A 23,292-nucleotide genomic window follows, 5' to 3' on the forward strand; every position below is an offset into this window, starting at 1 on the left:
AACATTACTTAAAATGCTGGATATTTTGTCAATGCTTAGGGGGGGACTGCTTGATGATTCCTGCGTTATTACTTTCAAAGCCTCTCAACCACTCAGAACTTTCCCATGCCAACTATTCAGCCATCACTCACTTATCTTCCTTTAAAACCTATTTTTTTCACAGATATCTTTCTCCCTGGATGCAGTTGACCAAAATAAGCTAGCAGTTTTATTAAGTTTTATTGAAACATTAATTGAAAGTTTTAAGGAAGTTATTCAAAAATCTCCAAATAACCTATAATTTCTGTTCTCAGAGCATTAATACAAACCTCCCAGAAAAACATTCAAGGAACCAGAGTAAAACATTCTCAGTCAGAACCTCCCTGCAAACAAAAAAATAAATGTTCCCAGAACAGGCAACATTTTTACTTCTGTTCTCAGAACTTTTGAAAAGCTTTCAGTTTTACCTGTCAGGAAAGGTATGGCTTCGTTTCCACGACCAATGTAAAACCAAAAACATACATTCCCACAACTTCCAAGGAACCAAATGTGCTAGCTGGGTAAGGTGACGTTTGGGACACAGCCACACACATTCTAAATGACTTTTCTCAATCATCCTTCAATGTTCCCATCCTTGCCTTTCCCTTCAGCACACACCCACCAATAAACCATTTCTATTGAAGAAGCACAACACTATTTACAGGAGTCAGTTGCCGTCGCAGAAATTCCATACAGCTTCCCGCTGTAATTGTCCTGTTACATAGTCAAATAATTGTATAAATCATATTTGTGGTTATGATTACTACTTGGACATACACTTTATCAATCAGAAATAAATAATATCATAATACATATGATGAATCCTTATGTTATTGTCCATCAACGCCATATCCAGTTACAGGCTGTAACCATGTTTTGTGTTCAACATGGCAACATGGCCTCCTGGATGCTTTGTCTTCATGCTCCCAAAGTGTCTGAAAACAAAGCAGGGAGAAGGACTTACATTATTATCGGAAGAAAATAGCCCAAAGAAATATACTCCCAGTCTAACTGCATAAAATATGTATTAGAGTCTGATGATCAGCCAGAGCCGCAGAGAGTATGCAAATAGAACAGTCTTAAAAAGCAGCTGCAGTGCACAACTACAATAGTTACTGTTCTTTCTCTTCCCACAATGTAAAGCGTATTCCTTGATCGACTAGATACAACTGGTTGTGCCCACTCCACCTATTACGGTACATACTGTACCTCCATGTGTTTGACTCGTGGTTGTATACTTCTATTGTTTTCAGATTGGTAACGCCATCCGAGCCTCCTACAGCCAACAGCGACCCGTTGAACACTATCAGGGACACCTGAAAAGGACAGGCCGAATAGGAGCACCAGTGAGCCACGAGAGCTAATGTGAAAAGTTGACTCAGCAAGATGATATCATCATAAACAATGAGACAATTTCCCACTTACAGACATCAACATTCACCAGTAACCAAATCTGACAAGTGTGTCATTTTTGTCTCTTAGAAGTGATGTGTGCTAAGAGACAATAATGGGCATCTTGGGAGATCTGGGAACTGTTGTGGGAAGTCGTCCAATAACCAAGACGGTGGCCAAAAAGGGTGTGTGTGACCAATCACTTACGTTGTTCCTCTTGCACCTCATGTGTTTGACGGGGGTCCATCGCAGAGCGCCTGGATCAAACTTCTCTGCCGCGCTGAGCTCCAGGTTGAGGTCATCCCGTCCTCCGGTCACAAACAGACGTCCCAGGTACACACAGCAGCCAGCGTTCTCTCTAGCGGTCAACATGGGGGGGCACACATACCATATCCCGTCCAAGGGATTAAAACGCTCCACTGGGGATCACAGAAAACAGATATATACAGGTCATAAACAGATACAGCCCACAAAATACATACGGACCTTAAAAAAATACACAGGGCAAACGTGGTCATGGATGGTGTCTTTTAGGGGATAATACAGAGACAGCACCAATAACACTGTCACAACAGCACAATTCAATTATTGTTGTTTTCTTCATCTGTTTCTGGTTAGTGGGCTAAATCTCACTGAAATAGAATTAAACAGGTTATTGGACTCTTACTGGATTCTTACTGGTTTTCCCGCAGTAACTGTAACCTTTGTTGTCAGATTCTTGCCCAGCTAGCTTATAACGTTCTGAGAACCATATGTTTCTTAGAGCTTGGTGAGAGTGTTGTTGTCCTATGGTTATTTTTCACACAACCTTCCCACAAGTTTCTGAGAATGGTGCAGGATAGTTTAGGAACATAGGAACATTCTCAGCACATTTAAGGAATTACTTTAACAAAATGTTTCCTAAAAGTTAAGACATTGTTGCATTTAATTCCATTTTTATTAATGTTCTAGGAACGTTCTCCAAATGGTTTGACATTGTTAATGTTCGGGAAAAAATTGAGAACGTTAAGAAACAGCGTTCTTCTGTGGAAATGTTAGTACTTCAGTATAACATTTCCTACAGGTTCCATCATGGTTCTATTTAAAGTCATGTTCTCAGATTGTTACGAGAAGCTAAGAAACAACGTTCTTCTGTGGGAATGTCAGTACTTCAACATGTTTCCTACAGGTTTCCTCATCCTTCTATTTAAATGTCAGTACCTCCACAGAACATTCCACACAAGTTGGATTGTGAGTTCTAATAACATGGATATAAAAAAATTATAGCATGTTGGATGATGTTTTTTCTACAATAAATACATTTTCAATTTTACCTCCAACTAAAAAACGGAAGTAAATAAAGTCCTCGATAAAGGACTACAAAATAAATGGTGGACAAAACAGGAATTTAAATATATATCTGTCCCAAAACATACCGTTTCGATCATTTATGGTCTGTTTAAGGTTCACAAATCAACCACAGACTCTCAATTAAGACCTATCGTTTCAGGTATTGGCTCCCTATCAGAAAAAAAGTGACTTGTTATGTGGACTTTCATATTGATCCATTAGTCAAACAGTTGCTATCTTCTTGAAAAGACACCAATGATTTTATAATGAAACTACAAAGTATACCAGTTATTAGTGAATGAGATTGTCTAGTCACTTTTAATGTTTCATCGCTATATACCAATATTTAGAATGATGGAGGTATGGAAGCCTTGAAATCCTTCCTCTCTGACCGTTTAAGTGATGTGCCTACAAATCATATGTTTGAGCTTGCACATCTAGTGCTTACTAAAAACTATTTTCTATTTGATACATATTATTATCTACAGTACATACTTTTGGAACAGCAATGGGAACTCCACTAGCTCCCTACTATGCAAATCTCTTCATGGGGAAATTCACATTTTATTTATTTATGTAAGTATCCTTACAAAGATTATGTTAAATATTGGACCCGCTATATACAGTGCTTTTGGAAAGTATTCAGATCCACATTTGGCTTCGTTGAAGCTTTATTCTGAAATAGAATATAAAAATAATCCCCCTCATCAATCTACACATAATACTCTGTAATGAAAATGCAAAAACAGGTTTTTAGATATAAAAATAAAAAACAGAAATATCACATTTACATAAGTATTCAGACCCTTTACTCAGTACTTTGTTGAAGCACCTTTGGCAGGGATTACAGCCTCGAGTCTTCTTGGGTATGACACTACAAGCTTGGCACACCTGTATTTGGAGAGTTTCTTCCATACTACTCTGCATATCTTCTCAATCTCTGTCAGGTTGGATGGGGAGTGTCACTGCACAGCTATTTTCAGGTCTCTCCAGAGATGATCGATCAGTTCAAGTCCGGGTTCTGGCGGGGCCTCTCAAGGACATTCAGAAACTTGTCCCGAAGCCACTCCTGTGTTGTCTTGGCTGTGTGCTTAGGGTCATTGTCCAGTTGGAAGGTGAACCTTCACCCCAGTCTGAGGTCCTGAGCTCTCTGGAGCAGGTTTTCCTCAAGGATCTTTCTGTACTTTGCTCCGTTCACCTTTCCCTCAATCCTGACTAGTCTCCCAGTCCCTGCTGCTGAAGAACGTCCCCACAGCATGATGCTGCCACCATCATGCTTCACCTTAGGGATGGTGCCAGGTTTCCTCCAGACATGACGCTTGGCAATCAAGCCAAAGAGTTAAATCTTGGTTTCATCAGACCAGAGAATCTAGTTTCTTATGGTCTGAGAGTCCTTTAGGTGCCTTTTGGCAAACTCCAAGTTCTCCCATCTCCACAGAGGAACTCTGGATCTCTGTCCGAGTGACCATCGGGTTCTGGGTCACCTCCCTGACCAAGACCCTTCTCCTCCGATTACTCAGTTTGACCGGGAAGCCAGCTCTAGAAAGAATCTTGGTGGTTCCAAACTTTTTCCATTTAAGAATGATGGAGGCCACTGTGTTCTTGGGGACCTTCAATGCTGCAGAAATGTTTTGGTACCCTTCCCCAGATCTGTGCCATGGCAGAATCATGTCTCGGAGCTCTACAGACTATTTCCATCGACCTCATGGCCTGTATTTTGCTCTGACATGCACTCTCAACTGTGGGACATTTATGAGTTGGCCCCACGTATGTGCCTTTCCAAATCATGTCCAGTCAATTAATTTACCACAGGTGGACTCCAATCAAGTTGTAAAAACATCTCAAGGATGATCAATGGAAACAGGATGCACCTGAGCTCAATTTCAAGTCTCATAGCAAAGGGTCTGAATAGTTATGTACATTATGGTTTTGCTTTGTCATTATGGGGCATTGTGTGTAGATTGATGAGGACATTTGTTTTATTTAATCCATTTTAGAATGAGGCTGTAATTTAACAAAATGTGGAAAAAGGGAAGGGGTTTGAATATTATCGGAATGCACTGTAGATGATTGCTTTAATGATTTGGACGGGTTCCGATATTAAATTAAATGAATTTCTTAGTTAAATGAACTCTAGAGTACGATCAATATTCTTCACTATGGAAAATAACATTAACTCTATACATTTCTTAGATGTACTTGTTTACAGAAAACCTATAGATAAAAATGCCAAATTGAGAGCTGATAGTTATCCCCCTAAAAAGACGTTTACCAGTAAGCCAACTTCATAGACTGCGTTGTCTGTGACACGGAGGGAGAATATGTTAGACAACTAAATTCTCTCATTGAGTGTTTTCGCTTGAGAAGATAACCCGATATCTGGCTTGATAAAGCAAAAAAAAAAAAAAAAAAAAAATACTGTTTGAACAGAAGCCAGTTTCTTAATGCATCTCAACAAAAACAGAATAAACAGTTTCCTGTAAACTTCATACTGTACTTACTTTCAATGATAGCCATAATGGCATCAAGTCTATTGCCAATAAACATTGGCACATATTATCATTTCTCCTCTTTCAATTCTGTCTTCCAGAATCCACCTTTATTCACCTACAAATGATCAAGAAATCTATCAAACATATTGGTTAAATCAGAGGTCTTCAGAGAGAGAAAATAGGCGTTCATAAAATAATGTTTCCCTTGTAGATCTTTTACCCCTTGTGCCACCACAAGGAAATGCTCTAACGTTGTATGCTATCAGACGTCTAGGACCTATGAGATAAAGTCATGTACAACTTGCACTACTAAAGGAGTTATTTATATGTTACAGGGTTCTTGTGATAAGACTTATATTGGAAGAACTTCCTGCGCCTTGAATGTACGCCTTGGAGAACATAAATCCACTATTAGATGTCAAGATATCACCTCGCCAGTTGCGAGACACTCTAGAACTATGGAACAAAAATAATTATTTTAATGAATTGCATTGCGTTGGGATTGAAAAAGTTATTTCCATCATGTAGAGGAGGTGACTATGACAACACATTACTCAAAAGAGAAGCCATGTGGCTATATCAATTAAATTCTGTATCTCCACACAGTTTAAACAAATAATTAGATTTCACCTCCTTCCTATAAACCACAATTAGACTGTTAAACAAGAATAATGTCCATATCAGATTTTGTATGTCATTTATGAGTTGGCCCCACATATGAACAGCTTTGCCTGATATCTTTTGTTGTGGGCTATATTATTAATTGATATGATGTATTTAGGTGAAGGGTAACCTGGGGCGATTAATTTGTGAGTTGCCTTTTGTCCCTGCTCCCATACCCTATAATTCTGTATTTCTTTGTGAAAAGAAGTATACAGGTAGACCAGAAAAATCAATATCCCTGATTGGCAGATGAGTGGCAACCCCGATTAGAAGCACCTGCTGCTCGTCTGTTGTTTTTTAAAAATGCAGTTTTTAATTAAAATAAATGAAGGCTGTGAAGAAGGCTGTGAAGCTGAAACGTCTGTGTACGCTATCCCCTATGCAGTGAAAATAATAAACAACAGAATAATGTAGTAAGCTTTACGCAAAATCTTTTTGAGTGCGAACCCATTACACCCCTTTGTCATTTCACACAAGTTCACATGGATGTAATTCTATTTAATGTCTTATTTTTACTACATTCTGGGACTGTCTAGGAGTGGTCAGAGTAGCAGTTATTGGCAGAGAGGTTTGTAACTCTTTTTCTTTTTAGTTTGTTGTAATTTTTACCCCCTTCTCCCCAATTTCGTGATTACGATCTTGTCTCATCACCGAAACTCCCCAACGGGCTCAGGAGAGGCGAAGGACTAGTCATGCGTCCTCCGAAAACTTAACCCGGAAGCCAGCTGCACCAATGTGTCAGAGGAAACACTGTTCCTGACGACCAAAGTCAGCCTGCATGCGCCCGGCCCGCCACAAGGAGTCGCTAGAGCGTGATGAGCCAAATAATGCCCCCCCGGCCAAACCCTCTCCTAACCGGGACAACACTGTGCCAATTGTGCCCGGCCTGTGGGACTCCCGGTCACGGCTGGTTGTGACACAGCTGTACTGACGCCACAACATTTGACCACTGCACCACTTGGGAGGCCTTCTTATTGGTCTATTAACTAATTTACCGCATGGTAATGTCACCAGGCAGGCCAAAAATCCATCCCAACAAAACAGGTAGAAATTTCAGGCAATCTTTTCAAACGTCTCTTACACAAAAAGGGCATTATAATAAATGTCACAATTTCACATTATTATTCCAACCTCATAATATGGAAATATATACACTGCTCAAAAAAAGGGAACACTTACAGTTTCTCTCAGTCGCTTTGGTGCATTTCTTAGATCAAAAGTGCAATTCTCGATACTACTTGTACAAATTCCAAATCATCTAGTCACTTGTGCACATCATTAAAGCAATTTCTTATTCCTTTGAACAAATTGCATTTGATAATGTACAAGTGTCAGCTTTTTTCCACATTATCAATTGCTCATGTCATGTTGATCAAAATATAGTAGATGGTTCTCCGTTGAATAGTCTTACCCCTCAAAACATCTAGAATAAGCCATTACATGCAAAATTGTTGAACTATTTGTCATAAACTGTCAAGCATAGTTTTACACATTTCTATTAGACCTTTTGTACAAAAATGTGAATTGATGAATCGTGCAGGTGAAATTGACCCTCACTCGTGAAGGAATGTAAAGTGTTAGTTCAACCAACAATCAACCAGTTGTCTAAATTGCTCAAAGTTGCATCTCATGAAGAATCAATTGCCAAGCATATATAGACAGACCACAACATAGAGTTGCAATTTTCCAATAATGGATGGTCCAGGAAATGAACAGGGTCAACAGATAAGAGGAGGAAGAAGAGGAGCAAGGAAGCGTGGTGGAAGGCAAAACAGAGGAAGAGGCAGAAGAGGCAGAAGAGGACATAGGCGCATATCTGATGACATAAGGGCCACTATTGTAGACCATGTTGTCAATCATGGCCTTACAATGGCTGAGACGGGTCGAAGGGTGCAGCCGAATATTGGGAGATCAACCGTGTCCTCAATAGTTCAAACGTTTCGAAGAGAGAACAGGTATGTCCACCAATGTACAGTGCACTGTTACTGTATATAAGCAATATACTGTATACTTCCTACAATGCTTCATATTACAGTAGTCCACTTGTATTTCACAGCATACAGAAATATACTCTATACAGATACATACTGCACCTTACATGCACCCACCTGTATGTTTTACAGTAAAATGTGTGTTTGCATAGTTTTTGTCTATGTGAAAGTGTGCGATGCATCACTGCATTTCCCCACATAGGACTGCAAGATTACCTCAAACCGGTGGCAGAGGACGCCTTTTCACACCTCAACAGGAGGAGGCTATTTACACCGTGGTCCGAGTAAACAATGCCATGAGACTCAGGGAAATACAAAGGACCATTATAGAAGACAACGATGTCTTTGAAAACATCCATACGGTTAGCATCTCAACCATCGACAGGGTGCTGCATAGAAACCAGATGAGTATGAAACAGCTGTACCGTGTACCATTCCAAAGGAATGAGGACAGAGTTAAGGAGCTACGGTACCAGTATGTACAGGTAAAACATTTTATAGTGATACATAGTACAGTAAGCATAAACTGCACACATTTCCATTGCTGTGGAAGGAACATGCAATATATGTACATTTTATGTCACTCTTCCTTACTAAAACAAATTCAACTGTGTGTTCTGGGATATAGCGTATAATGGAGTTGGAATCAAGTGAACCCTCTCACAACTTTGTATACGTGGATGAGGCTGGCTTCAACCTGACCAAATGCAGAAGGCGGGGTCGGAACATCATCGGTCACAGAGCTACTGTGGATTTGCCAGGCCAACAGGGAGGAAAAATCACCATGTGTGCTACTATTTCGGATGTGTGTCCTCACCATGTGTCCTAACCAAAATCCCCCTTATAGGGCCATACAACACTCAGCATCTACTCAACTTTTTAGAGACTCTCTACAGGGCTCTCATCCCTGATGATGAGAGGGGTCTGCTTAGAGAGGATTTTTTCCTAAGTATGTGGTCATTTGTGATAATGTGAGTTTGCATCGATCAAACATCATAAGGCAATGGTTCGTGAGCCACCCGAGGATGCTCATATAATTCCTCCCACCTTATTCACCATTCCTTAACCCAATTGAGGAGTTATTTTCAGCATGGAGGTGGAAGGTGTACGATCGTCAGCCACATACACAGATGACCCTGCTGGCTGCAATGGATGCAGCATGTGAGGACATCACAGTAGACGCCTGCAGAGGATGGATAAGGCATTCCAAAAGATTCTTTCCACGTTGCATTGGAAGGGAAAATATCCGGTGTGATGTGGATGAGAATATGTGGGCCGACAGACAGGAACATCTGGATGTGTAGAGACAGCACAACAGTGCTGCGGGCAAAGTTGTGCCTTAGGGGTGGTTTCCTGTGTTCCTTTCTAATTTAGTTTTTTCCCTTTGTGCCCCTTGGGTTGTCCAGTCTCTTTCAATCAATAACCCACATACAGTAATATGTAAATAGTACTTTTGAAATTGATACATGCCATAGAAGTGCAGCCTTGTGCATTTTCAATACAGTAACTGTCATCCAAACTGTAGCCTAAGTTTACATCAGGCAATACTGTCAAAGTACACAGTTACATTGACAACATGCCTAAACATTTTGACGACCTTGTTCGTGAACAATGACTCAATTACGTATCATTCTGATGACACTGACATGATCATTGGCATGAATATTTACTTTTGAGAGATGTACTAAGGATTTTTTGTGACTGACTAGCTTTAGAAACATATCTATTGTATATTGCAGTTTGTACAAATTGTTCTGAGAAATGCACTTATTATTTTGCAGATGTTAGGGATGATGTGAAAAATGCACCAAAGCGACTGAGAAAAACTGTAAACAACACAATGTAACTCCAAGTCAATCACACTTCTGTGAAATCAAACTGTCCACTTAGGAAGCAACACTGATTGACAAATTTCACATGCTGTTGTGCAAATAGAATAGACAACAGGTGGAAATTATAGTCAATTAGCAAGACACCCCCAATAAAGGAGTGGTTCTGCAGGTGGTGACCACAGACCACTTCTCAGTTCCTTCCTGGCTGATGTTTTGGTCACTTTTGAATGCTGGAGGTGCTTTCACTCTAGTGGTAGCATGAGACGGAGTCTACAACCCAAACAATTGGCTCAGATAGTGTAGCTCATCCAGGATGGCACATCAATGCGAGCTGTGGCAAGAAGGTTTGCTGTGTCTGGCAGCGTAGTGTCCAGAGCATGGAGGCGCTACCAGGAGACAGGCCACTACAGGCCACTACATCAGGAGACGTGGAGGAGGCCATAGGAGTGCAACAACCCAGCAGCAGGACCGCCACCTCCGCCTTTGTGCAAGGAGGAGCAGGAGGAGCACTGCCAGAGCCCTTCATTTTTTTAATAAAAAAAAAATGTACCTTTATTTTATTAGGCAAGTCAGTTAAGAACAAATTCTTATTTTCAATGACGGCCTAGGAACAGTGGGTTAACTGCCTGTTCAGGGGCAGAACGACAGATTTGTACCTTGTCAGCTCGGGGATTCGAACTTACAACCTTTCGGTTACTAGTCCAAAGGTCTAACCAATAGGCTACCCTGCCAGCCCCATGACCTCCAGCAGGCCACAAATGTGCATGTGTCTACTCAAACGGTCAGAAACAGACTCCATGAGGGTGGTATGAGGGCCCGACGTCCATAGGTGGGGGTTGTGCTTACAGCACAACACCGTGCAGGACGTTTGGCATTTGCCAGAGAACACCAATATTGGCAAATTCGCCACTGGCGCCCTGTGCTCTTCACAGATGAAAGCAAGTTCACACTGAGCACATGTGACAGACGTGACAGTCTGGAGACGCCGTGGAGAACGTTCTGCTGCCTGCAACATCCTCCAGCATGACCGGTTTGGCAGTGGGTCAGTCATGGTGTGGTGTGGCATTTCTTTGGGGGGCCGCACAGCCCTCCATGTGCTCGCCAGAGGTAGCCTAACTGCCATTAGGTACCGAGATGAGATCCTCAGACCCCTTGTGAGACCATATGCTGGTGCGGTTGGCCCTGGGTTCATCCTAATGCAAGACAATGCTAGACCTCATGTGGCTGGAGTGTGTCAGAAGTTCCTGCAAGAGGAATGCATTGATGCTATGGACTGGCCCGACCGTTCCCCAGACCTGAATCCAATTGAGCACATCTGGGACATCATGTCTCGCTCCATCCAACAACGCCACGTTGCACCACAGACAGTCCAGGAGTTGGCGGATGCTTTAGTCCAGGTCTGGGAGGAGATCCCTCAGGAGATCATCAGGAGCATGCCCAGGCGTTGTAGGAAGTCATACAGGCACGTGGAGGCCACACACACTACTGAGCCTAATTTTGACTTGTTTTAAGGACATTACATCAAAGTTGGATCAGCCTGTAGTGTGGTTTTCCACTTTAATTTTGAGTGTGACTCCAAATACAGACTTCCATGGGTTGATAAATTTGATTTCCATTAAGAATTTTTGTGTGATTTTCTGTCAGCACATTCAACTATGTAAAGAAAAAAGTATTTAATAAGAATATTTCATTCATTCGGATCTAGGATGTGTTATTTTAGTGTTCCCTTTATTTTTTTGAGCAGTGTTTAAAACACAGGAAAATCATGTTTCTGACTTCACTGGACCTTTAAGAAAATGATTAATAATATCCATAACAAAACATTCACAACATTTAGAATACTGTATGTTCTCAGAATGTTATTTAATTACCATCAAATAACCTCTAATTTTTGTTTTCAGAGCGTTAATAAAACCTCCCAGGAAAACTTTCAGGAAAACAGTGTAAAACATTCTCAGAACCTTCCTGCAACCTAAAAATGAATGTTCCAAAACAGGTGAAAATTTCACTTATGTTTTCATAACTTTTAAAAAACATTCCGTTTTACCAAATGCATAGCTTGGATCCCACAACCAATGTGAAACAAAAAACATATACGTCCCCAAAACTTCCAAGGAACCAAATGTGCGAGCCGTGTGTGCTCTGTCTAGCAAAACCCCTAGAGTCTGGGTTTTATGAAAGCTGAAATGCTTATGGGAATTTTCACAGACAGAAATTAGTACTGACAAGTGGCAGCACAACACAACCCTCCCATGTGTATTTCTGGCAGACCCAGAGGGTCCAAGTATGTGTGTGTGTGTGTGTGTGTGTGTGTGTGTGTGTGTGTGTGTGTGTGTGTGTGTGTGTGTGTGTGTGTGTGTGTGTGTGTGTGTGTGTGTGTGTGTGTGTGTGTGTGTGTGTGTGTGTGTGTGTGTGTGTGTGTGTGTGTGTGTGTGTGTGTGTGTAAATGTATGTATGTGTGTGTGTAAATGTATGTATGTGTGTGTGTGTCTCTGTCTGTATATGTGTGTGTGTGTGTGTGTGTGTGTGTGTGTGTGTGTGTGTGTGTGTGTGTGTGTGTGTGTGTCTCTGTGTGTGTGTGTGTGTGTGTGTGTGTGTGTGTGTGTGTGTGTGTGTGTGTGTGTGTGTGTGTGTGTGTGATGGTACCAGATAAAATGTCACATTGTTATGCATGACCAAAACTCTGCTACATTTTGAAGAGTGGTTCAAAGTAAATTAATTCCTCTGGATAGCAACAAATGTAAACAAACATCTACAACCTTAAAATGTAGAGGCCTTATGACTTATACTGGAAGTAGGACCAGGAGTTTATTCTGACTACATGACCTCACCAAGGCAAACTCTGGACCCTTCCTGTGATGCGTCCAGAGATCAGACGTCGAAAGACCCCTGAAGCACAGACACATGTCAACCACACAGTCTGTCCTAATTAGGGTTCCAAAACTCTGGAAACTTTCCCAAAATTCCCCAGGTTTTCCAGGATTCCTGGTTGATGGGATTCCACATTTCTTGCTTCCCTCCTGATTCCAGGAATCTTCCAATCTGGTTTTCTGGAAACGCCTGTCATGTAGGAAAAGGTACCAGGCTTTTGCAACCCTCGTCCTAATGTTGTACGTTGAGTAGGGTATGCCTATCTGTAATCTTATTGTTTTATTTATACCTGTGTTCATGGGTACGTCTCCATCGCTGCCTCCAATCACGTACAGCTGACCCTCCATCACAGCAGCAGCTGCCCCACAACGCCGGCTCAGCATCGGAGCCTGCTTCGTCCAGCTGTTCATTTTGGGATTATACCTGGTGGAATACATATACAATATACAATACAATATACAAATATTATGTATCCAGAACAAAAGTAAGATTCATATGAACATTAATTAGACGGACACACAGAAACTATGTTTAAATACATCGTTCAATTCTCCCTTTCCTCTGTCCGTATTCAGGCAAATCACAGAAAACAGGAAGTACCTCAGGAGTATTTAGACATGGCCCTGGCCTTTGTTATTATTTGTCTGTCTTGCAACCATCATGCAACAACTGATGATAATATGGCCATACCTCTCAACAGTGTTGGTGCAGACCATGCCGTCATACCCTCCAAGGGCGTACAGGTATCCATCCATCTCCACCAGACACACTCCGCTGCGGGGGCTGCTCAGTGGGGTCACGTCGTTACTCCAGATATTAGTTTGTGGGTCGTACCTGCAGAGGTAGGGAAGGGAGAGAGAAGGGGGGTTTAGCCTTAGGTTTTAGATAAAGCTGGTAAAAGTTAGCTGTTAATAATTAATTAGTTATCAACATCTCGATCAATGTGATACAAAAAGACCGAAACGCGCTGTTTAGGGATAGTAAAGAGAAATCCCCAAAACACTAACTTAGGTATGAGGGGCAAAATAAACTGTCAATGATGTGTCATAAATTATAGCTCTTCTGCAGAAGTGGCAGAGTAAACCCTTAGTTGGAAACCAAAATTGTATTGAGTGACAGTGGATTAGTTTGAGCATGCAATCAGTTAATTATTCGGAAGTAGCACAGATTGACGCCAGAGACACATCTTTCCCTCCTGCAGGGCTCAAATGGGAAAAAAGTTTTTAAAAAATGCATGCACTCACAACTGTAAATCGCTCTGGATAAGAGTGTCTGCTAAATCACAAAAAAATATTATTTAAAAAATGGGAAACCCAGCATGAGGCGCAATCAAATGATGAGATCCATGAGAGCCAGAGCCCAGGGCTTGAATGCTACTCTTTACTGCTCTCTGCTGCTTTCTGCTTTCTCTGCTCTGCCTTCAAGCAGACATATGGGATTAACCGTCCAGACCAATAAGAAAAGGTTGAGCTCGGAGGGAACACTGCCCTCAAGGGATTGTCTCTAGCTTCTAGGAGGTGGAAGATTGTGAAGCAGAGAGGGGGAGTGCTAGTCTGCAGAATAGTATCCCAATTATCTTCCTTTTCTCCTGAAGTGTGCAGTCATGCACTCCCTCGCCAAGATAACGAAGATGCAGGGCCAGGTGTAGAGAGAGGGGGATTTGAGGAGAAGTCACCCTGGTCTAAGACTAAAAAGGTTGTGAAAGCGGGTGATACTGTAGAAATTTAGAAGTGCTGGATCTTTCCTTGAGACATAATGCCATCCCCATCCCCATCCCCACACCTCACCCCCTTTACCCCACCATGCAGAGGCCTCCCTCCCCAGTGTCATCACTCAGCACAGGGCCGCAGGTTGCTGATTATTAAGAGGCTGACAACCTGTCCCCACATCTATCACAGATCCATCAAAATAACACCCCAATCCTGACGATTCCTCTCGGACTACCCAGCCACTCAGCCCAAACCTCCAGACCCCCTGGGGGACCACCCTCCTGGTAGATTACCTGTCAATAGTTATCAGTTATCATATCAATGCACTGTAAATACATGTGCAATTAAAAATATATTTTTGGCCAATTTTTAATATTTAGAAATATATATTTACACACATACTATAAATGTGAGTCAAACCTGTGACATGCATTTATAATTATTTTATACATTATAAATTTACATTTCAAAATATCAGGACATAATATCACAAACATTTAAATGAATAAAGGCATGCATAGAAAAACATTCCTCAACATAGATAATGTTCTAATTACTGATCACCTGTGCACCTGCTGGATAACTATGTGAGCGCTCTTCAAATCAACAGTCTGCGGTGGTGAGTACAGGTCAGCAGATGCTTTTAAACTTTAATAAACTTTGTTGTAATTTATTCTTGCGTGTGATCTTTTATATTACCAATGTAGGATATGTCTAGCATTAAGAATGTGTGCTTGAAATCATTAGCGACATGAGCAAACATTAGCAAACATTTGCAAATTGTTTTGGAGTAGAATGTTCAATGTGACGGGCGCTCTCCACACAAACACAAATGGTAGCCTACCTGCTGAAACAGGAAATACAAGTAAAGCATTACCAACAGTTCTATGGGCAGCCATCTTAAAACGCCTTTACCTGTCCACATTGCTTTTGTAGGTGACGCCATCAGACCCGCCCACTGTGTAGATCTTCCCATACAGGCCGCACACGGCCACGTTACCACGGTGATTGACCATGGAGGCCATGTTCTTCCACTCATTCTCCAGGGGGTAGAACTGTTCCACTGGGCAGGAGGGGTCCTCCTGGGTCCAGCCGCCCACTGACAGGAGATACAAGGAGAGATGCATTTGTGAGTGAAACCAGTTGAGGAGTTTGTTACTTTATTGACAGGCCTGTATTTACCTGGTACTACTGAGACTCATAATTAGAATTGTAATGATTTCCTTATGATTGCTCCTCTGTTTCTTTGAGGTTCTTTAACGAGTACTATCTATCATTCCGTCTATTTTCAATCCCACTATTATCAGGACTGCTCACAAGTAAGGCTCACTCACTTACTGCTAACTGTTTAGCCTAGGATATCTAAAGCACGAATAAAAAAATGTTTGCATTCTCAAAAACACCGCAGAGTTTATTTTAGTTCATCATTCACACTCATAAGCGACAGTTCCTTATTCAGACAATTAATATGATCCGTCCTCTCCAAAAATACCAGTCCTTAATGCCAGAGGGTAGGGATAATTTATGACGTGTCGCCCTCTCACTTTCAGGCCTGAACACTTAGCACTTAATGCCCTGGTCCTATCTTCCAGCTCAGCTGCCTGACTACTGTATGACGTGTGACTGTAAAGAAGAGGTACACGGTGTGTCATTCCTCCATGTCAAGTGGACATATCCAGTGAGGCCCTGCACTAAAAGTACAAAGATAATGCTGTTCAATTTGCAGTGCTTTACCCCAAAAAGTATTGCAGACTGAAGTTCAGAAATGTGTTGATAGATATGATGCAGTTTGTTCTTCCTTGACATTTATTGAATTCAATATATTTCCGCCAGCCCCCGTGATCATATCCACCAAGTGTCAAACTGAATCTAAGATGGCTGTGACTTTGACTCTTACATCAACCAACGCCAGACGTAATCTGCCTACCCGTGGCATTGCAAGAACATGTCACATTTTTTACAATGCATCAGAGGTTAAAAGATGTTCTTGCACTGATCATGCTACCACAATAAAAGCATTTGAGTTGTATGAAGATTCTTGGCGCCTTGTTATTTTTAATGTCCAATTAAACCTTAAACCAAAAAGCACTTTTATTCTAATCTACAAGATTTCACATTTATCCAAATTGTCATGACATGCCATAAACACAAACATACTTGCATATAACATTTGGCATCCAACCTTTCCTTTGGAGTTATGCAATGGCATTTACCTTAATACAGTTGAAGTCGGAAGTTTACATACACTTAGGTTGGAGTCATTAAAACCCGTTTTTCAACCACTCCACACATTTCTTGTTAACAAACTATAGTTTTGGCAAGTCGGTTAGGACATCTACGTTGTGCATGACACAAGTCATTTTTCCAACAGTTGTTTACAGACAGGTTATTTCACTTATAATTCACTGTATCACAATTCCAGCGGGTCAGAAGTTTTACATACACTAAGTTCACTGTGCCTTTAAACAGCTTGGAAAGTTCCATAATATGATGACATGGCTTTAGAAGCTTCTGATAGGCTAATTGACATCATTTGAGTCAATTGGAGGTGTGTGTACCTGTGGATGTGTTTCAAGGCCTACCTTCAAACTCAGTGCCTCTTTGCTTGACATCATGGGAAAATCAAAAGAAATCAACCAAGACCTCAGAAAAAAATTGTAGACCTCCACAAGTCTGGTTCATCCTTGGGAGCAATTTCCAAAAGCCTGAAGGTACCACGTTCATCTTTACAAACAAAAGTACGCAAGTATAAACACTATGGGATCACATATCGGTCATACTGCTCAGGAAGGAGACGCGTTCTGTCTCCTAGGGATGAATGTACTTTGGTGCAAAAAGTGAAAGTCAGTCCCAGAACAACAGCAAAGGACCTTGTGAAGATGCTGGAGGAAACAGGTACAAAAGTATCTATATCCACAGTAAAATAAGTCCAATATTGACATAACCTGAACCTTCAGCAAGGAAGAAGCCACTGCTCCAAAACTGCCATAAAAAAGCCAGACTACGGTTTGCAACTGCACAGGGGGACAAAGATCGTACTTTTTGGAGAAATGTCCTCTGCTCGGATAAAACAAAAAATAGAACTGTTTGGCCATAAATACCATTGTTATGTTTGGAGGAAAAAGAGGGAAGCTTGCAAGCCGAAGAACACCATCCCAGCCATGAAGCAAGGGGTGGCAGCATCATGTTGTGGGGGTGCTTTGCTGCAGGAGGGCCAGGTGCACGTCACAAAATAGATGGCTTCATGAGGCAGGAAAATTATGTGGATATATTGAAGCAACATCTCAAGTCAGGAAGCTAAATCTTGGTCGCAAAACCTGACTCAGTTACACCAGCTCTGTCAGGATGAATGGGCCAAAATTCACCCAACTTATTGTGGGAAGCTTGTGGAAAGCTACCCGAAACGTTTGACCCAAGTTAAACATTTTAAAGGCAATGCTACCAAATACTAATTGAGTGTATGTAAACATCTGACTGTTACAATAAATGAGTGAGGAGGTGTGGAGTCAGGCGCAGAGAGCAAAAGATGTGGGAAAAAACACGGTTTAATGTCCCGGAAACATAACATGAACAAAAGTACGAAAACAAATTATCAGAAATATAAACGGACAGTGTGAAACCCAAAAGCAAACAAAAACACACTCAAACTACAAAACAGAGGATCAAGCCCGCACGAAACAGAAGCGGGCTGAACAAACTATATATAACCTTACCCTAACAACCAAACAAGAAACAGATGATACCAATTAGACAGAACTAAAGGAACACAGAACAACGGATCGGCGATAGCTAGTAGACCGGCGACGACGACCGCCGAGCGCCACCCGAACAAGAAGGGGAGTCACCTTCGGTAATATTCGTGACACTGACCCACTGGGAATGTGATGAAAGAAATAAAAGCTGAAATAAATCATTCTTTCTACTATTATTCTGACATTTCACATTCTTAAAATAAAGTGGTGATCCTGATGGTGGTGAACTGACTCAAGACAGGGATGTTTTACTAGGATTAAGTATCAGAAATTGTGAAAAACTGAGTTTAAATGTATTTGGCTAAGGTGTATGTAAACTTCCGACTTCAACTGTATATGGGTAACATATATTCCTTAACGTATGGTACCTATAACCTCTGCAGTCTGCAGAGTAACTGTCCACATAAATTGAACATAACTGAGCACCTCTTTGAGGGGAAGTTACTGACCTATGTACATGATGTCGTTGAACACCTCTTTAGGGGGGAGTTTGGAGTGTTGTCTGTGCAGGGACATGGAGCTCGGGATGCCATGGCGACCACCAACACCCCCTTGTCTGTCTTTGTGAATCATGACCTCCTGTGTGTCTGCACACACACACACACACACACACACACACACACACACACACACACACACACACACACACACACACACACACACACACACACACACACACACACACACACACACACACACACACACACACACACACACACACACACACACAGGATCAGAATGAAGGTTCATGTAATGGCTAGTAATAATTTATGTTTACCATCTTCAAATTACCTGGTATTTACTCATATCAGATTCCTTACAGACTTTATAGGCTGTCACCAATAGGGCAAATATGCACACCCTGTACATACCAACATACTGTACTCATCATTCTTGATTTATATTAAGAATAACATTTCTCAGCTTTCGAAAAAGTTCATCCCGAGAAACAGGAAAATGTCTCTGTACTGTGGCATTTTCCGCAGCAGACATCACTGCATTTTTCTCATTCATCATTGTGCTGTCTCTCTTAAGCAGAAGAAACTCTGATTAGAAAACATCCACATTAATATTCAGAGATCAAATCAAATTGTATTAGTCACATGTGCCGAATACAACAGTTGTAGACCTTATAGTGAAATGCTTACTTACGAGCCCCTAACCAACAATGCAGTTTAAAAAAAATACAGATAAATAAAAGTAACAAGTAATTAAAGATCAGCAATAAAATAACAATAGCGAGACGATGTACAGGGGGGCACTGGTACAGAGTCAATATGCAGGGGCACCGGTTAGTTGAGGTAATATGTACATGTAGGTGTAGTTATTAAAGTGACTATGCATACACGATAACAACAGAGAATGGGAATGCAAATAGTCTGGGTATCCATTTCATTAGGTGTTCAGGAGTCTTATGGCTTGAGGGTAGAAGCTGTTTAGAAGCCTCTTGGACCTAGACTTGGCGCTCCGGTACCGCTTCCTGTGTGGTAGCAGAGAGAACAGTCTATGATTAGGGTGGCTGGAGTCTGACAATTTTTGGGTCCTTCCTCTGACACCGCCTGGTATAGAGGTCCTGGATGGCAGAAAGCTTGGCCCCGGTGATGTACTGGGCCGTTCGTACTACACTCTGTAGTGCCTTACGGCCGGGGGCTAAGCAGTTGTAATACCAGGCAGTGATGCAACCAGGCTCTCGATGGTGCAGCTGTAGAACCTTTTGAGGATCTGAGGACCCATGCCAAATCTTTTCAGTCTCCTGAGGGGGAATAGGTTTTGTCATGCCCTCTTCACGACTGTCATGGTGTGCTTAGATCCATGTTAGTTTGTTGGTGAGGTGGACACCAAGGAACTTGAAGCTCTCAACCTGCTCCACTGAAACCCCGTCGTTGAGAATGGGGGTGTGCTCGGTCCTCTTTTCTTGAAGTCCACAATCATCTCCTTTGTCTTGATCAAGTTGAGGGAGAGGTTGTTGTCCTGGCACTACATGGCCAGGTCTCTGACCTCCTCCTTATAGGCTGTCTCATCGTTGTCGGTTATCAGGCCTACCACTGTTGTGTCATCGGCAAACTTAATGATGGTGTTGGAGTCGTGCCTGGCCGTGCAGTCATGAGTGAACAGGGAGTACAAGAGGGGACTGAACACGCACCATTGAGGGGCACCTGTGTTGAGGATCAGCATGGCAGATGTGTTGTTACCTACCCTTACCACCTGGGCGCGGCCCGTCAGGAAGTCCAGGATCCAGTTGCAGAGGGAGGTGTTTAAGACAAAATGAGAAAAAAATACTTATTTTCCACCATAATTTGCAAATAATTGAATTAAAGATTCTACAATGTGATTTTCTGGATTTTTTTTCTCATTTTGTCTATCATAGTTGAAGTGTACCTATGATGAAAATTACAGGCCTCTCTCATCTTTTTAAGTGGGAGAACTTGCACAATTGTTGGCTGACTAAATACTTTTTTGCCCCACTGTAGGTGTTCCTTTTATCCAGGTGGGATAGGGCAGTGTGGAGTGCAATAGAGATTGCATCATCTGTGTATCTTTTGGGCCGGTTTGCAAATTGGAGTGGTTCTAGGGTTTCTGGGATAATGGTGTTGATGTGAGCCATGACCAGCCTTTCAAAGCACTTCATGGCTACAGACGTGAGTGCTACGGGTCGGTAGTCATTTAGGCAGGTTACCTTAGTGTTCTTGGTCACAGTCAGTACGGTGGTCTGCTTAAAACATGTTGATATTACAGACTCAGACATGGAGAGGTTGAAAATGTCAGTGAAGACACTTGCCAGTTGGTCAGCGCATGCTCGCAGTACACGTCCTGGTAATCCATCTGGCCCTGCGGCCTTGTGAATGTTGACTTGTTTAAAGGTCTTACATCGGCTGCGGAGAGCGTGATCACATAGTCTTTCGGAACAGCTGGTGCTCTCATGCATGTTTCAGTGTTATTTGCCTCGAAGCAAGCATAGAAGTAGTTTAGCTCGTCTGGTAGGCTTGTGTCACTGGGCAGCTCTCGGCGGTGCTTCCATTTGTAGTCTGTAATGGTTTGTAAGCTCTGCCACATGCTGAACAGTGACAGTCATTCATTCCTTACACACATAAAAATGCACACATTCACCACACAACTCCAAGAATTACTAGAATTACCCTTGTTCATTGTACACTCCAATGTCACCTCAGCTCTCAGGTCAGGTCTCCAGCAACATTATATTTTCTTTTGACACCTTGACAGCTAGTCAAATCTCTCTTCACCAGTCTTGTCGATCTATAGTTCACTTCAGCTCACTTTCTGCTGCCTGAAGTCTATGTTATTTCCCATTCTACTGACTGATATAGTAGATTGCTCAGTTTGCTGCTCCCTAATGTTGAATACTGATAACCCCAAGAGCCAGAGCCAGAGCCTGCCCCCTCTACCCTGAGATACATCGATGTCTGCCCCTTCTACCCTACCCAACCAGCCATGCCAGCCACCAGCTGTGTCATCCTGACTCATACGTCCCAAAAGCCTGCTGAAACCCTAACCCCCGTTAAGGCTTCTTTAGAATCCTCATGCTTCTTTAGACACTGTATGAATCTAAATTGACCGGATTCTATTCCAAAGAGCAACGACAGGAATGTCTCTGTTCAGGTGGTGTCATACATACAGACGTAGAGTAAAGAGATGGATTGAAGAAGAGATATAGAGAGTTTCTGTGTTGAAGATATACTTTATATTGCTGGACACTACTGGAGACCTTTTGTCCTTTTTGAGATACAGTACAAAGTTGTGGAGTGGTGAAATTCATAGTCACCATATCGTCACAGGGGCATAGAGCTGTTATTGTCTGACCTGACCCTATCAGCTCTCGCTCTGAACGTGTCACTCTCCCTGATCCTCCCTTAAAGCTCCAATAGCGACCTGTATGTCCATTTATATTTCTATGGACAGCGCAGAAATACCTAAAGTTGTCTGAATATTTCCTTTAATGTGGGTCTAAAAAAAAACAGATCAGTATCACTGTTATCTACCCACACGGCAGATAGCTTCACCATTGCGGCAACTACCGACCAAAGAGTTACTGTTCAGAGCAGATGGTGAAGTAGCTGGACTACGTGGTTCACTGGGTAAGATCGACATTATGCTTAATCAGCTTTGAAAAAAATCTGCTGAGCCAGACAGTGACACAACATATTGGTGTATAGTTGGCTTCCAACTCCTACTCATATTTTTTACATTAGGTTCAAATGTTAATTAACCTTTGCAGCAAGTGTATCAGTTAATATGAACTGCCAATACTGGATGAAATATGAATTGTGCATCAGCCAGCCTCAAGGGATTGACTTTTACAACACGCCTTAGACTGTAAAACAGCAGAACCAAGTTTGGGAATTTCAATATTCATGCAGATTTAAAAAAAAAAACATAGCATTCACAACGTCTAAACATACATACATGCTCATTTATAGACATACTTTGGGGAAAGATGGAAGAGTTTTATCCTCTTGGCAGAAAATGTCTTAATAGAAATTAATGAAATTAACACATAGACAACACTCACCAGGAAACAACACCTCCGGTATATTGGCCAAAGACTCAACTAGGCCTGTAAAATGAATCCTGTAAGACAGACACCCAAGGTCTGAAATAATCAAGTGTGAAAGTAGAATCTAGTTCCTGTTATTCTCCAGGTGTAAATAGTAGTTTAGCCTCTTTTAGATGTTCCCCAAAGCCCCACAACAGTCCTGAGTCAAAGTCCTGGGAACCATCAATGAGCCCCAAACCCTCGTAAGAGGCCTTTAATGTTGTCACTTATGCAACCCCGGCCCTTGGCAGCACCCAGCTCAAGGCGTAGTCTATCTAAGGATCTAGTCTTTCCATTTACATCGTAAACCGGGCACTATTTTTATTTTTCAGGATGCCAAAGAGTTCGGTGGAGGACATTAAGTTAATGTTGACACTTAAATGTCATAAGATTTTACAGGTGGAAAAATGCAGATGATAAGGTACTCCCTGCTGAGCTATTAAAACCTTACTCTGGCCAGAAAGAAAGGAACACACATGTATAGTGCCAGTGGTTTTTCTTCAGTGGTTTTCATATGGAAATAAATATTATATATTGAACAGAATGAGGGAAAGTTATGTTTAAAACAATCTGAAAAATAGGGATTTAATATAGTTTAATAGAGGAAAAGGGTTAGTATTACTGTCCCACCGCCATGTGCAACGGAGTTTCTCAATCACTCCCTGGCACTCCCACACTTTATTTTGCTTAT

At 41.7% G+C, this 23,292-nt stretch overlaps 1 protein-coding gene across 2 annotated transcripts; it reads right to left on the bottom strand.

Moving 5' to 3' along the window:
- Positions 1-203: 203 nt before the first annotated feature.
- Positions 204-22,813, bottom strand: LOC118394265 (kelch-like protein 20). 2 transcript variants are annotated; one of them, XM_035787479.2, is made up of 8 exons: positions 22,578-22,813; positions 18,499-18,636; positions 15,213-15,396; positions 13,279-13,422; positions 12,878-13,011; positions 1,618-1,829; positions 1,228-1,334; positions 204-953 (listed from the first exon to the last, which is right to left on the bottom strand). In XM_035787479.2, the coding sequence occupies exons 2-8, from the start codon at positions 18,620-18,622 to the stop codon at positions 875-877; spliced, it is 984 nt and encodes a 327-aa protein (XP_035643372.1). In that variant the 5' UTR covers positions 18,623-18,636; positions 22,578-22,813; the 3' UTR covers positions 204-874. The 2 variants fall into 2 exon arrangements, with proteins under 2 accessions (XP_035643372.1, XP_035643371.1); XM_035787478.2 differs by lacking the exon at positions 22,578-22,813 and adding an exon at positions 21,187-21,447.
- Positions 22,814-23,292: the final 479 nt, after the last annotated feature.

Source organism: Oncorhynchus keta, chromosome 14 (assembly GCF_023373465.1).
Source record: "Oncorhynchus keta strain PuntledgeMale-10-30-2019 chromosome 14, Oket_V2, whole genome shotgun sequence".
NCBI lineage: Eukaryota > Metazoa > Chordata > Actinopteri > Salmoniformes > Salmonidae > Oncorhynchus > Oncorhynchus keta.

What these genes read in the sequence shown, in the direction of transcription:
- LOC118394265 (XM_035787478.2), bottom strand. An exon ending in AGACGTACCCATGAACACAG is followed by an intron (nt 1,830 to 12,877) that starts GTATAAATAAAA and finishes TGTGATCCCCAG; the next exon opens with TGGAGCGTTTTAATCCCTTG. An exon ending in TGAGGTGCAAGAGGAACAAC is followed by an intron (nt 1,335 to 1,617) that starts GTAAGTGATTGG and finishes TGTCCTTTTCAG; the next exon opens with GTGTCCCTGATAGTGTTCAA.